The sequence below is a fragment of the Scyliorhinus canicula genome, chromosome 20 (genome assembly GCF_902713615.1).
Source record: "Scyliorhinus canicula chromosome 20, sScyCan1.1, whole genome shotgun sequence".
NCBI classification, from domain to species: Eukaryota; Metazoa; Chordata; class Chondrichthyes; order Carcharhiniformes; family Scyliorhinidae; genus Scyliorhinus; species Scyliorhinus canicula.
In genome coordinates, this window is record NC_052165.1 from 29977478 (window position 1) to 29993497 (window position 16020).

At 48.4% G+C, this 16020-nt stretch overlaps 1 protein-coding gene across 1 annotated transcript in view; it reads right to left on the reverse strand.

Moving 5' to 3' along the window:
* The window catches only part of lrig3 (leucine-rich repeats and immunoglobulin-like domains 3), an 81613-nt gene extending 79260 nt beyond the window's left edge, over positions 1-2353 (reverse strand). Inside the window, exon 1 of the mRNA XM_038780476.1 lies at positions 1795-2353. Coding sequence (XP_038636404.1) covers positions 1795-1997 — 203 coding nt within the window. The 5' untranslated portion in view covers positions 1998-2353. The remainder of the gene's footprint in view (positions 1-1794) is intronic.
* Positions 2354-16020: the final 13667 nt, after the last annotated feature.

Consider the following 16020-nt stretch of genomic DNA (forward strand, 5'->3'; position numbering starts at 1 on the left):
GAGGAGGATGGGGTTGGGGGGGGAGAGGAGGATGGGGTTGGGGGGGGGAGAGGAGGATGGGGGTGGGGGGGGGGGAGAGGAGGATGGGGTTGGGGGGGGGAGAGGAGGATGGGGTTGGGGGGGGAGAGGAGGATTGGGTTGGGGGGGGGAGAGGGATGGGTGGGGGGGAGAGGAGGATGGGGTTGGGGGGGTGAGAGGAGGATGGGGTTGGGGGGGGGAGAGGAGGATGGGGTTGGGGGGGGAGAGGAGGATGGGGTTGGGGGGGGGAGAGGAGGATGGGGTTGGGGGGGGGGAGAGGAGGATGGGGTTGGGGGGGGAGAGGAGGATGGGGTTGGGGGGGGAGAGGAGGATGGGGTTGGGGGGGGGGAGAGGAGGATGGGGTTGGGGGGGAGAGGAGGATGGGGTTGGGGGGGGGAGAGGAGGATGGGGTTGGGGGGGGGAGAGGAGGGTGGGGGTGGGGGGGGGGAGAGGAGGATGGGGTTGGGGGGGGAGAGGAGGATGGGGGTGGGGGGGGAGAGGAGGATGGGGTTGGGGGGGGGGAGAGGGGGATGGGGTTGGAGAGGAGGATGGGGTTGGGGGGGGGAGAGGAGGATGGGGTTGGGGGGGGGAGAGGAGGGTGGGGTTGGGGGGGGAGAGGAGGATGGGGTTGGGGGGGGAGAGGAGGATGGGGTTGGGGGGGGAAGAGGAGGATGGGGTTGGGGGGGGAAGAGGAGGATGGGGTTGGGGGGGGAGAGGAGGATGGGGTGGGGGGGGGAGAGGAGGATGGGGTTGGGGGGGGAGAGGAGGATGGGGTTGGGGGGGAGAGAGGAGGATGGGGTTGGGGGGGGAGAGAGGAGGATGGGGTTGGGGGGGGAGAGAGGAGGATGGGGTTGGGGGGGGGAGAGGAGGATGGGGTTGGGGGGGGGAGAGGTGGATGGGGTTGGGGGGGGAGAGGAGGATGGGGTTGGGGGGGAGAGGAGGATGGGGTTGGGGGGGGAGAGGAGGATGGGGTTGGGGGGGGAGAGGAGGATGGGGTTGGGGGGGGAAGAGGAGGATGGGGTTGGGGGGGAGAGGAGGATGGGGTTGGGGGGGAGAGAGGAGGATGGGGTTGGGGGGGAGAGGAGGATGGGGTTGGGGGGGGAGAGGAGGATGGGGTTGGGGGGGGAGAGGAGGATGGGGTTGGGGGGGGGAGAGGAGGATGGGGTTGGGGGGGGGAGGAGGATGGGGTTGGGGGGGGGAGAGGAGGATGGGGTTGGGGGGGGAGAGGAGGATGGGGTTGGGGGGGGGGAGAGGAGGATGGGGTTGGGGGGGGAGAGGAGGATGGGGGTGGGGGGGGGGAGGAGGATGGGGTTGGGGGGGGAAGAGGAGGATGGGGTTGGGGGGGGAGAGGAGGATGGGGTTGGGGGGGGGAGAGGAGGATGGGGTTGGGGGGGAGAGGAGGATGGGGTTGGGGGGGGGAGAGGAGGATGGGGTTGGGGGGGGAGAGGAGGATGGGGTTGGGGGGGAGAGAGGAGGATGGGGTTGGGGGGGAGAGAGGAGGATGGGGTTGGGGGGGGGAGAGGAGGATGGGGTTGGGGGGGGGGAGAGGAGGATGGGGTTGGGGGGGGGGGAGAGGAGGATGGGGTTGGGGGGGAGAGGAGGATGGGGTTGGGGGGGGGGGGAGGGAGGGGGTGTCTAGTCTCGATGGCGCGCGGAGGGCTGGCAAAAACCCTGAAGAGTTTTGGCTGCAACTGGGGAAAGAACAGAGTGGCAGCGGAGTCGGAATGCTGGCGCCGACGAGAGAGAGAGAGCGAGAGGAGCGAAAGTGGTACTCACAGTCGGACGGTGCGGCTGGGCAGCGGGGCCGGCGCCCGGCGCAGCCTCCTGCGGCTGCAGTCCAGCAGTTGGGCCGGGCACGAGCAGCGGGCCGGGCAGGCGCGAGGCTGCGGCTCCAGGGCAACGGCTGGGAGAGTGCGGGCGCCGAGCAGCGCGAGCGCTCCGCTCAGCAGCAGCAGCAGCGGCGGCGGCGGCGGAGACATGTTTATCCACAGAACAGCACCTCCACCTCTCTTATTGTTTTGTGTTTTCTCTCTCTCACCGCCCCCCCCCAGATTCCAATTTCCCGAATCCAAGTGGTGGGGGGGGGATGTTTTCGTCCGACTCGAAAACTTCCAACTTCAAACCCTCTTTGTCACCGAAACTGAAGAAAAACGACGATCGGGGAGACGGCGGCAGGAGAAAGTTGGCACAACTTTTTTTCTTCTCTTCGAACTTTCCGATAAATCCCACTGTTATCCCGGTCGCTTCGCCGCCAGGTAGGGAGCGGCGACCATCGATTGTTGTCTCTCGAGTTGTGGGAAGGGAAAACCTCCACTCGGCCCGGAGCCTCGCCCCCTCGCCCTCCCATTCGACAGCCTTCCTCCTCCTCCTCCTCCCCCCGCCCGCGTGACCAAAACAAGGCGCCAGCCCCGGCCCTCGCAGCCGACCTGCGCGGTGCCTTCTGGTCATTGAAGTTTTTCCCTCGGCACCGTGGCCGCTGGTCGGGCCGGCGGGGACTACGACTCCCGGCCTGCCGCGCGCGCGCCTGCTTGCTGCCCGGAGCTCCGCGCGCGAGGCGCTGGGAAGGCACGTGTGTTGGAGTTTGCAAGGCATGCAAGTGCCCATCTGATGTGCTTGACCGTATTTATCTGATGCTCATACTGATCAGGAAGATGCATGCAGGGCATGTAAATAAAGCTATTTAACATTGTGACATCCATTAAATAAGGATGCTACTTGATTGTGCGGAAAGCTTCGCTGCTTGTTTGGTGATTTGCAAGATTGGTGGTTTGGACTATAATAATAACCTTTTATTGTCACAAGTATGAAGTTACTGTGAAAAGGCCCTAGTTGCCACATTCCGGCACCTGCTCGGGTAAGCTGCTCCGGGAATTGAACCCGAGCTGCTGGCCCTGTTCTGCATCCCAAACCAGCTGTCTAGCCCACTGAGCTAAACCAGCTAAAATGAAATGAAAATCACTTATTGTCACAAGTAGGCTTCAAATTAAGCTATTGTGAAAAGCCCCTCGTCGCCACATTCCGGCACCTGTTCGGGGAGGCTGATACGGAAAGTGCTAACCAATTCTCCATGCACGCTATTATGTTACCTCCAACGCTTTGGGGAAACATCCCATCATGGCTATGCATCAAGGAGCAGTCTTGAAGCAATTCATCCCCGTTTTACTAGCCTACAGCCCCATCTCCATTCCCTCCAGAAGGCTGGGAAGATTAATTCTGCAGATTAAAACATCCCGCCCAATGGATGCAATTTTATCCTATCCTGCCAGTCAGGGAACTAACCAAAACATGCTTTGTTTGGGTGAGGTTTCTAAACCTCGCCCAATTTTACTCTCTGTTGTCAAGAAGTAGTACTGGAGGTGGTGTAAAATCAGTATTCCACCTGATCCTGTGGGTCCAACCTGGTGCGTTAGTTTAAAACTGCCCCATTCATGTTTCCTAATGAAAGGTGTATTAGTCAATTTGTAAAAGCGACAGTATATATTCACGCTCAACTAGTCCCTATTGAGTATTTTGTCAGGAATGTGGAAAATAAGCAAATGAACTCGAGATGAAAATAACAAAAAAGTAACAACACAAGCAGGCACCGAGAGGATCATTGTTGGAAACTCTCAAGGATCTTTATGTGGCATCGATAGACAGTTTAGGTTTCACTAGAATAGAGGAGGGTGGTCAGCACAACGGTCTTCTAAATCAGGACTCTGGTTGACTTAGAACATAGAACATAGAACAGTACAGCACAGAACAGGCCCTTGATGTTGTGCCGAACAATGATCACCCTACTCAAGCCAAAGTATCCACCCTATAACAGTAACCCAACAACCCCCCCCCCCCCCATTAACCTTATTTTTTAGGACACTAAGGGCAATTTAGCATAGCCAATCCACCTAACCCGCACATCTTTGGACTGTGGGAGGAAACCCGAGCACCCGGAGGAAACCCACGCACACACGTGGAGGATGTGCAGACTCCGCACAGACAGTGACCCAGCCGGGAATCGAACCTGGGACCCTGGAGCTGTGAAGCATTTATGCTAACCACCATGCTACCGTGCTGCCCCTGTGCTTCCTGGTCCTGTGGTCAAAGACACATTGGTGCAGCTTGAAGAAGGTAGCAACATCTCAGTGCAGTAGAGGGTCTGTGAATGAAAGGGAAAAGCAGGACTGAAGATTGAAATTAAAAACTGCAAATTGACGGCAGACTTTGGGGACATAATTCTGTCACATTGCAGAGAAAGAGAACAATTCAGAAAACAAAACAGGAAATGTTGAAAACACTCAGTAAGTAAGGCAGAATGTCTGAGGAGAGAAAACATTTTAGACCGATGATTTTTCATCAGAACAGAACTTAAGCATCACTGTGGTTAGCAGAGGCGGGCGGGGTGGGGGAGGGGAGTAGGTTGATGGGTTAGGCGGTCATTGGGAAGGAGTTTGGATATATGTACCTGAAAAGGAAACAGAATTATATGACTATGGGAAAAAAGTGAGGGGAGTTTGAAGGGACTAATGGACTGGTTTTCTACAAGACCCAGCACAGGCACAATGGACTAAAATGGCCTCTTTCTGGGCTATGACTATACGATTCTATGATCAGTGGTGAATGATGAACTCAGTAGAATGTTACACTACAAAATCTTGATCTGCGAGAAATGGCTTACCAATACTGGAATCATTGCTATAAAATCCACGTCATTTATATTGCAAGCTAATTCCTTCTAATAATAATCGTATATTAGTATCACAAATAGGCTTACATTAACACTGTAATGAAGTTACTGTGAAAATCCCCTAGTCTCCACACTCCAGTGCCTGTTCAGGTACATAGAGGGAGAATTCAGAATGTCCAATCCGCCTGACAAGCACGTCTTTCGGGATTTGTGGGAGGAAACTGGAGCACCCGGAGGAAACCCACGCAGACACAGGGAGAATGTGCAGACTCCACACAGACATGACCATAGCCGGGAATGGAATCCGGGTCACTGGCGCTGTGAAGCAACGGTGCTAACCACTGTGCTACAGTGCTGCCCATGAACAACTAAATCAACTAAAATACCAGTACATGCTGGGGAAGAACTGCTAATGGCCAAAGGCAAAATATTCTGGGCGCGATTCTCCGCAAATGCGGCGAGTCGTAAAGGCTGCCGTGAAACTGGCCATGTTTCACGGCAGCCTCCGCGCCCCCTCCCGGGACCCGATTCTCCCCCCCGGGTGGGGCTAGCAGCGGGGCCCCGTGAAGCCCGGCCTTAGCGACCGTCGCTAAGTCCGCGCGCCAAGCGTCACGCCGGCTGACGCGCATGATGATGTCAGCCACGCATGCGCGGATTGGACGGCTCCAACCCGCGCATGCGCGGGGCCGTCATCTCCCTCGGCCGCCCCGCGATCGGTGCCCACCGATCGCAGGCCCATGCCCCCCTTGGCACGGCCGTGGTACTGCCGTGCCAATCGGGGCTCTGGATGCCCAGAACAGGCATGTTGCGGCCGTTTTTACGACGGCAGCAAGCAGGTGTGTTTGCTGCCGTAAAAACGGCCGTAAAGGCCTGGGAACCCGGCCCATCGGCCTGGGGAGAATCGCTGTTCGCCGTAAAAAACGGCGAGCAGCGATTTGTGTCGTGGGGCGGCCGTGGGGCGGAGAATAGCGGGAGGGCGAGAAAAATGTCGGGGACGCCCTCCCGCTATTCTCCGACCCGTCGTGGGCAGTGGAGAATCGCGCCCTCTATGTCTGCGTAATGGCTAAAACAAATGTTTTAAGGTTTTATTCCTTCTTTGTTTCAGGGCTACAAATTCAATTTATAATCAGCTGTTGTGATCTACCTTGGTTCATCTCTGTGTCAGTATGTTGCAGGTTGGAGTCCCACTCCAGCAAATGGAGCAGATAACCTAAGGTAATACTTTACAGCTAGAGTACTAACATGTTTGAGGTTTTCTCTTTTGAATTACTTATTAAAGCCAGGACTTAAATGCCCTCTCAGATGGTTGTAAAAGAGCTCATGACACTTTGAAGAAGAGTAGAGGAGTGTTCTCACTGCTCTGCCAATATTTATTCGTTGACCAATATCTTAAAATATCAAATGATCTTGTTATTTATCTCTGACATTTGTGGCAAATTGTTGTGTACAAATTGACTGTTCCCCACATTACAACAGTAATTGCACGGTTCACTGCAAGCTCTGTGTTTCTTCCCAATTTAACAACTGGGCTAAAATGTCGGAGGAATTTCTTAAGAATGTTTGGTTACAATTTATTTATTACTAATATATAGAATTCATGATTAATTTTGTGTGTAGTATACACGGTAGCACAGTGGTTAGGTCCTAGGTACGATTCCCGGCTATGGTCACGTTCTCCCTGTGTCTGCATGGGTTTCCTCCAGGTGCTCCGAAAGTCCCGAAAGACATGCTGTTCGGTGAATTGGACATTCTGAATTCTCCCTCTGTACCCAAACAGGCGCCGGAAAGTGGCAACTAGGGACTGTTCAAAGTAATCCATTGCAGTGTTAATGTAAGCCTACATGTGACAATAAAGATTATTATATATCATCACGTGTCTCTTGTAATGCTAAAATTACTTGAATTAATTGCTTTTGTTTGAGAAGTATAATCTGTTTCCAAAGCCTGTATTCTCCATACCTGTGTGTTTCTCTCACAGGGCAGTGAACTGCACTATTCTGGAAGATCTAATGTTATATGTTTAAAACATTTTAAAAGTTTTTGCAATTAAGGGGCAACTTAGCGTGGCCAATCCACCTACTCTGTACAACTTTGGGTTGTGGAGGTGAGACCCATACAGGCACGGGAGAATGAGCAAGCTCCACGGACAGTGACCTATCGCCAGGAACAAACCTGGGTCCTCGGCGCCGTGAGGCATCAGTGCTAGCCACTGTGCTGTCCTCTAAATGTTTTAAATTAATATGTGCTTTCTTTCACAAAATAGAAAACGGCACCACTTTTTTCATTTGGTTAAAAACAGGGTTCATACTTGGATAATTCTATATATATAACATGTACATAAAAAGTAAACACTTTTTCAAGTTCTGAGAAAGGGTTCTATCTAAAATATTAACATTGCTTTCCCTTCTAAATGCTGATTTTCTCTGCAGATCAAGCATTTTTTGTTCTTTAATACGTTTATGCATTCAGCCACCTGTATAATGAATAGAACATAGAACATACAGTGCAGAATGAGGCCCATCGAGTCTGCACCGATCCACTTAAGCCCTCACTTCCACCCTATCCCCATAACCCAATAACCCCACCTAACCTTTTTGGTCCCGAAGTGCAATTTATCATGGCCAATCCATCTAACCTGCACATATATGGACTGTGGGAGGAAACCGGAGTACCCGGAGGAAACCCACGCAGACACGGAGAGAATATTGGGCTTCCCTTCAATATTTATGGTTTCATTATAGCAGTTTTTAAAAATCTTTCATGGGATGTGTCATAATATACACCAGTACATCATGGTGCAGACACACACTGATGGACACATACAAGGACCAATCAACATGTACAAACACCGCAGCCAATCACCAGTTAGAATACACACACTATAAAGGCAGAGGGCACCACGGTTCCCACTCATTCTGGGTGCTGTCTCTGAGTGTAACAAGAACTCATCCAGCCCAGCACAGACTCACAACACGTGCTGAGCGAATCAACTGGTTTGGACAAGGCTTAGGTCTCTAGTTTAAATTAGCATCATTTAGACCCACAGTCATCGTGTGTTAGTTAGTTAGAAATAGTTAATAAAATTGAGTTGAACCTTCATCAGTGTTGGAAGTGTCTGTTCATCTCTCATGTCTACACTAGCCAACACTTCAGGATGTGAGCATCACTGGAAAAGCCAGCATTTGTTACCCATCTCTAATTGTCCTTGAGAAATTAATAATACTCAAAATAAAAGAGGAAACTTTAATTACATGTGACTTCCTTCAGGCCCAGATGATGCCAAGAATTGGGCTGGATTTAGCTGTCACTGGTCTGAGCTTCGAAAGTAACAACTTTTCAGGGCTGGTTTAGCACAGGGCTAAAGAGCTGACTTTTAAAGCAGACCAAGGCAGGCCAGCAGCACGGTTTAATTCCGAACCAGCCTCCCTGAACAGGCGCCGGAATGTTGCGACTAGGGGCTTTTCACAGTAAATTAATTTGAAGCCTACTTGTGACAATAAACAATTTTCTTTTTTTTTTCATTTCATTAACATTTTTCATAATTGTTTGGGAAAGGTTGAAATGCTGAATACCCTGTTCCTAGAACAGAACTTATTACTCTAAATGTATTTAAATGTCTTGTTTCATTATTGATTATCCTTTCTTTTTTTTACCAAAATATGACAAAAGTTAAGAGTTGCAGGGTTGTGTTCTACAAAAGCCACTCAAGCTGCAGATCTGTGTAGTTCAGTCTGCATTTATGCTCTTTACATTCTGCCTGGAGTGACCTTCCCTGTGCTGATGAGATAGCAAGTAATGTTATGAGTTTTCTTTTCAGTGTTAAATTTTTTAAATATTTAAGGTCAAAGATACAAGGAGATTGAAATTCAAACAAGGATAAATAAAATGTGATGGTGGGAACAGGAAGTTTCTGGGAATGAGGGACTTGTAAAAAGTACATTCAATCACCACAGCTGGTGGTGTCAATCGCCTGTGGAATGTATTTTCCATGATTAATGCCCACACCTGTGATATAAAAGCTGCTATGCTTTCAGTGGCTTTGAATCACAAGAACAATGTAACGAAAAATATAGGTTCAAACTAAAGACTCATAAACTAAAGTTCATAAAATGGATCTCATTAAGAAAGAACATTTTTGTGATGCTCTAATTGTCTTGTGAATTGATCCAAAATGTAGCTGAAGCATACTGACATTTGTGTCCCAGGTTTGATCCTACGTGAGTGCTCAGTTAACTAATCCCAGCCAAAGGGCGGCACGGTGGAGCAGTGGTTAGCACTGCTGAGGACCCGGTTCGATCCCGACCCCGGGTCACTGTTCGTGTGGAGTTTGCACATTCTACCCGTGTCTGCGTGGGTCTCACCCCACAACCCAAAGATGTGCCTGGTAGGTTGTTTGGCCATGCTAAATTGCTTCTTAATTAGAAAAATAAAGAATTGGGTACTCTAAATTTATAATTAAAAACAAAACTAATCACAACCAGGATGGCTATAAGATTGATACAATAGGCCTCTGGGGTTCAGGAGGGAAAAAAAGTCAGCCTGAGTTTCTTCTTCCAATTATTATCCAGTGATTTCTGCTCGAAATGCATGAATGTGGATTCTTTTTTTTTATAAATTTAGATTACCCAATTATTTTTTCCAATTAAGGGGCAATTTAGCGTGTCCAATCCACCTACTCTGCACATTTTTGGGTTGTGGGGGTGCAACCCACGCAGACACGGGGAGAATGTGCAAACTCCACACGGACAGTGACCCAGAGCCGGGATCGAACCTGGGACCTCAGCGCCGTGAGGCAGTTGTGCTAACCACTAGGCCACCATGCTGCCCTTGAATGTGGATTCTAATTGATGATATGATCAGGGTTTTAAAAAAATTTAGAGCATCCGATTCTTATTTTTTCCCAATTAAGGGGCAATTTACCGTGACCAATCCACCTACCCTGCACACCATTGGGTTGTGGGAGTGAGACCCATGCAGACACGAGGAGAATGTGCAAACTCCACATGGGCAGTGACAGGGGGCCGGGATCGAACCCGGGTCCTGCCACTGTTCCGCCCAATATACGCTCAGGGTTGACAGTGATGTCCCCCCACTACAATATAGATAGCTCGTCAATGCCTTAAGCTGTAGATCAAATATGGATAAAGGATGCTGCAGCAAAGAACCAGGTAAAATACATATCCCAGCCTAGAGTCAGTGGCTTCTGGTGAGGAGGACAACATTTGTGAAGTGCACAAAGAATTTAGAGCGCGATTCTCCCAGACGGGGAGAAATCGTAAGGCTGGCGTCAAATCCGGGCGGGTTTGACGCCAGCCTCCCCCTCCCCGACCGGGAACCGATTCTGGTCCCCGGTCGGGGCTAGTATGCCGCGGCCGTGAACTCCGGCATCGCGGGCTTAACGAATTTCGTTAAGCCCGCTTGCCAGAGTTTGCGCCGGCTGACGCGTCACATGACGTCAGCTGCGCATGCGCAGATTGGAAGACTCCAACCCGCGCATGCGCGGGCCGGGATGCCCCTCAGCCACCCCGCGAAGTGATACAGCGGGGCGGCGGAAGGACAAAGAGTGCGCGGGAATTGGACCCGCTGCCCGCGATCGGTGCCCACCGATCGCGGGCCCATGGCACCCTTGGTGCCATGGCACAATCGGTGCCATGGTTTTCAAAATCGGGACTTTACGGCCGCTTTTACGAACGGCCAGACCAGGTGTGTTTGCCGTTCGTAAAAAGAGCCGTAAAGGGCTTGGACTTCGGCCCATCGGCCAGCTGAGAATCGCTGCTGGCCGTAAAAAAACGGCGGCAGCGATTCGTGTCGGGAGTCGGGCGTGGGGGGGGGGGGGGGAGAATAGCGGGAGGGCGTCAGACTAGTGTGGCCGTAAAAATTTACGAACCCCGCTATTCTCCGCACCGTCGTGAGTGCGGAGAATTGCGCCCTAAGTTTGGTTTGAAAAATTAACTACACTTTATTTGACTAAAAATATACTGAATTAAGGTTTATGAAGATCATAACTATATTTAAATATAATCTTGTAGCAATATCTGTATAAAGGCATTTGGATATTACTCAGTGAAATCTCTATGTCCTGGCATCGTTGTAGTTTATTGTAATCATTCAGCAGTCTGATAATTAGAATGTGGTGACTTCAAAGGACCTTAGGCACCATAAAATTGTAAATGATACATTTTAATATGCCAAATAGGGCAATTTAGATTTATGGAATTTAGATAGAATAAAGAAAAAAACAAAGAAATACACCAAGGGGTTCAGATGGTATAAAAATGGAATTGAAATTGGAGTGATTAATCTGCAGAAGGTGCAGCTTTTAATAAGAATGACACATTGTATTTATATATCGCCTTTAACATAATAAAACATTCCAGGGCACCTCACTGGGGGATTATAAAACAAAACATGACACCAAGCCATATAAGAGGATATTAGGGCAGATAAACAAAAGCTTGGTCAAAGTGGCAGATTTTATGAAATGTCTTAAAGGAGGAAAGTGAGGTAGAGATGTGGAGAGGTTGAGGGAGGGAATTTCAGAGTTTCGGACCTAGACAACTGAAGGCACAGCCACCAATGTTGGAGCGACTAACATCAGGGATACTCAAGAGAGGAAATTAGAGGAGGGCGATATCTTGGAAGGTTGCAGAACCGAAGGTGATTACAGAGGTAGGAAGGAGTGAAGCTACAGAGGGATTTTTAAAAAAGGATGAAAGGTACTGTTTAACCAAGAGCCAGGATGGGTCAGCAAGCAGAAGATGATCGGAGTTTGGTGTGAGTCAGGACACAGACAGCAGAGTTTTGGATATCCTCACGTTTCTGGAGCTTAGAATGTGGGAGACCATCCCGAAGTGGCAAACAAAATAATGAACTATTTTATATTCCTAAATATTGATCCTTCTATTTATTCCTGTTTTCTCCTTTTGTCTAGTTAACAATCTAATGAGGTTCAGTTCCACAGTGCCTTCCCCAAGTTTTCCCTAATACAGTTGTGTGCATATATTAAGAGTGCATATTAAGAAGACATAAGAGTTCCAATTCTACCCCCCAAAGTCCTACACTTTCACGCGGGATTACTGTTTAGTGGGAGGGAGAATTTTAAACTTGTTTTCTCATCTTGAATAACTGCAGTCAATTTTACCCCTCCCCCCCACCCCCCAGCACACCACTGTCCCGAGAACCCATTCACAGACGTGTGATAGATACACTTCCTGTTATTCATCTCTGAATCATTCAGATCTCAGATCAATTCCACCTTTAACAAAGACCTAGAATGGTAGATGTCTGGAATAATATCTTTCCAAATACTTGTGTTTCGAGTCTGAATGACTCTTTGACAAAGCTTTGACAGAGAGTCATCCAGACTCGAAACATTAGCTCCCTTTTTTCTCCACAGATGCTGTTAGACCTGCTGAGATTCTCCAGTACGTTCTGTTTTTGTTTCAGATTCCACCATTCGCAAGTATTAACATTTACAAACACTTGGCGTTAGTTGTTAAAGTTTTAAAATGCTCTATTTTCAAGGCAGCATGGTGGTGCAGTGGTTAGCACTGCTGCCTCACGGCACCGAGGTCCCAGGTTCGATCCCGACTCCGGGTCACTGTCTGTGTGGAGCTTGCATATTGTCCCCGTGTTTGTGTGGGTTTCACCCCTTCAACCCTAAGATGTGCAGGCTAGGTGGATTAGCCATGCTAAATTACCACTGAATTGGAAAAAATGAATTGGGTACTCTAAATTCTTTTAAAAATTGCTTTATTTTCCCTTGTTTTTCGAGGAGGATATGACAGTCGACAGTTTAACTATTTTTACATCGCATTTGATTACCTGAGAGATGATGGTTGCCAACTCGAGGGTCTTGCATAGCCATCAGCAGTTCCAGAGTAAGCCTAATGGATTCACTAAGGCCAAAGAACAAAGAAAAGTACAGCACAGGAACAGACCCTTCGGCCCTCCAAGCCTGTGCCGACCATGCTGCCCGTCTAAACGAAAATCTGCACTACCGGAGTCTGTATTCCTCTATTCCCATCCTATTCATGTATTTGTCAAGATGTCCCTTAAAAGTCACTATCGTTCCTGCTTCCACCACCTCCTCCGGCAGCGAGTTCCAGGCACCCACTACCCTCTGTGTAAAAAACTTGCCTCGTACATCTCCTCTAAACCTTGCCCGTCACACCTTAAACCTGTGCCCCCTAGTAATTGACCCCTCTACCCTGGGAAAAAGCCTCTGACTATCCACTGTCTATGCCCCTCATAATTTTGTAGACCTCTATCAGGTCACCCCTCAACCTCCGTAGTTCCAGTGAGAACAAACCGAGTTTATTCAACCTCTCCTCATAGCTAATGCCCTCCATACCAGGCAACATCCTGGTAAATCTCTTCTGCACCCTCCCTAAACCGCCACATCCTTCGGGTAGTGTGGCGACCAGAATTGAACAGTATACTCCATGTGGCCTAACTAAGGTTCTATACAGCTGCAACATGACTTGCAATTTTTATACTCAATGCCCTGGCCAATGAAGGCAAGCATGCCTTATGCCTTCTTGACTACCTTCTCCACGTGTTGCCTCTTTCAGTGACCTGTGGACCTGTACACCTAGATCTCTCTGACTGTCAATACTCTTGAGGGTTCTACCATTCATTGTATATTCCCTACCTGCATTAGACCTTCCAAAATGCATTGCCTCACATTTGTCCGGATTAAACTCCATCTGCCATCGCTCCGTCCAAGTCTCCAAACAATCTAAATCCTGGTGTATCCTCTGGCAGTCCTCATCGCTATCCACAATTCTACCAACCTTTGTGCGTCTGCAAACTTACTAATCAGTGATGTAAGAAAGACTGAATGCAAAAGTGGCCTCTTGTTTAGGTCAAGTTCTGGTATACTAGTATCCTAGCTTGAGTCAGTGCCATTTGACTACAGTACTATAAAATTGATTCTGTCCTTCTGACATAGCCATGAAAATTTGGAATTCCATTCAAACAAGGCACTTTGGTATCTGCTTTTCACTGAGTGCTCAGCCTGAAGTTTGAAAAGTTTAGGCAAGAAAAGTTTAGATTTTTAAAATAAATGTTTCTGTTTACATTTAATCATAATTGAGTGATTTACATTGACTTTCCTGTCAACAAAATGGGTGACTTTTGCCAGTATTTCTCATTTACAGTAAACAAATATAATATTCAATATTGGAACATCACATCTTCAAATTAAATTCTGTTTGCACTGATTGTGCAAGAAGACCTTGAGAACTTGGTTTATCAATGCTGTTAATGATAAATCTCAATACATGTTTAAATGTTTCTGCTGACCTTTTATAAAAAGAGAACAGGTAACTGGGATACTTTGGGCTGGATTCTCCGCATTCGGTACGGGGGCGGAGAATGGCCTCTTACGAGGAAATCGGGACCGGCGCCGCTGAAGTGATTCTCCGGTCCCCGGAGAATCGCTCGGGAATCGCTCGCACGTGATCTACGTGGCACAGCTAGGGGGCCATTGACAGAGCGATCCTCTGCGCAAAACTGGCCGAGCTCCCGACGGCGTGGCTCTAACCATGTATCGTCGGGAACCTCGGGTGGTGGCTGCGGACTCAGTGTGCATCCCCCTGGTGGTGGGCGGGGCATCGCTCATCGGGGGGGTCCTCCTGGATGTTCAAGGGAGCGATCGGGCAGCACAGATCCGCGGACGCGCGTGATCTCAGGAGGCCTACATTTTGAATGACGGTCCACGGTCCGAGTCCGCTATCGCGCACGGCGCAGCCGCTGCAGGCCGCCGCCATGCGCATGCGCGGACTCCCTTGGACAGAGCTGCGCGGAGCACTCCAGGGCCCTGCCAGCCCCCTGCAGGTACTTCCTTAAGGCCCCATTTTTGGAGAATCCAGCCCTTTGTTTTATTCCCTGCACCATTTAAGGACAAAAAGCAAAATGGGAATATGCCCCTGGAATTTTATTGACAAATGATTAAATGTACAATATCGTTACAGTAAATTGTTTCACTTCAAAATAAGTTGTTAAAGTTTAAAATGCTCTATTTTCGGGGCAGCACGTGGCACAGTGGTTAGTACTGCTGCCTCATTGCACCCGGGTTCGATCCTGGCTCCGGGTCACTGTCCATGTGGAGTTCGCACATTCTCCCCGTGTCTGTACAGGGTAAGTGGATTGGCCAAATTGCCCCTTCATAAAAAAAACTCATGCTTATTTACAGAAGTTCCTATTATCATTAATTTTGCTTCGATGTGCCTTTGAAGGAAATGGTAGTATGTACTTAAGTGGTTTCCTATTAATTTTGGTCCTTTTCTGGTGTGTTACAAACACATGCTGGATGTCCCAAGGTACACATAGAGGTTCTCTCATTGGGAACAATTATGCTTGGCTTTATATGATCCCAGACTGAAACTATGGCAACTAAATTATGCATAATTTGAATGCTGTGATTGCAAACAGCAGAACCACATGAACTTTCAGCACACGTCCTGCCTAGGGCAAATAATGTTCACATTCTGTTAATTGAAGTCAAAATGCAAAAGTGTTTTTTGTTGAATTAAAAGAAAATAAATGAACAACTTAAGGCATTTCCAGTTTAACACATATCTTCAAGATATGTGACACACATGTTCTCACCACATTGAGTATTTAAGGATAGAAGTAATTACAGAATCAATATCCATAAAGGCTAGGGTGTGAAGATAAACTTATTTATAACAACAAAGGAATTGCTTGAATGGATGTGGTCAATAAAAAATGGTGCTTTTCGTTACCTCCATGTTGCAGTATGCATTCAATGGATCAGTGAAGGTAGTATGCATGGACAGCGACAAAACTACTTTGAATATAATGTGAATGAACATCAAAGTCTTTCTTGAAATTGCTTCAAAAAATGGAAGATATGGTCGAACATTCTGCTATCCCCTTGACATTGCCGAGCTGGTTCTACTTGAAGTACTTTTGCAAAATGAATCCACCCTCTCTTCATCTTATATTTCAGAGTACAGTTATTCAAAAGGTTACAATTCTGAATTTTATTTATGGCATCACGTCCACCAGTATCACCCCTTATTGACCAAAGAAAATTCACATTGCTCAGTATGGGGAAACTGAATCGTTGATTTGTATTATAAATATGAGGAGAACCATTTTGTGTAAAACCTGATAGCCAGTGGGAAGAAGCACAGTGGCTGCATACATTCCTCCAGTACTCCAAGGAAATGTCTCAGAATTTCACATGCTGAGTGTGTTATTTCAGTTGATTTGTAAGATTAAAATCCATTTTCTGCAATGTTAGCATTATTTCCTTTTTGGGGGGCTAACATTGTCTTTTATAAGTTAGGGAGCTGGGTGACTTTCTA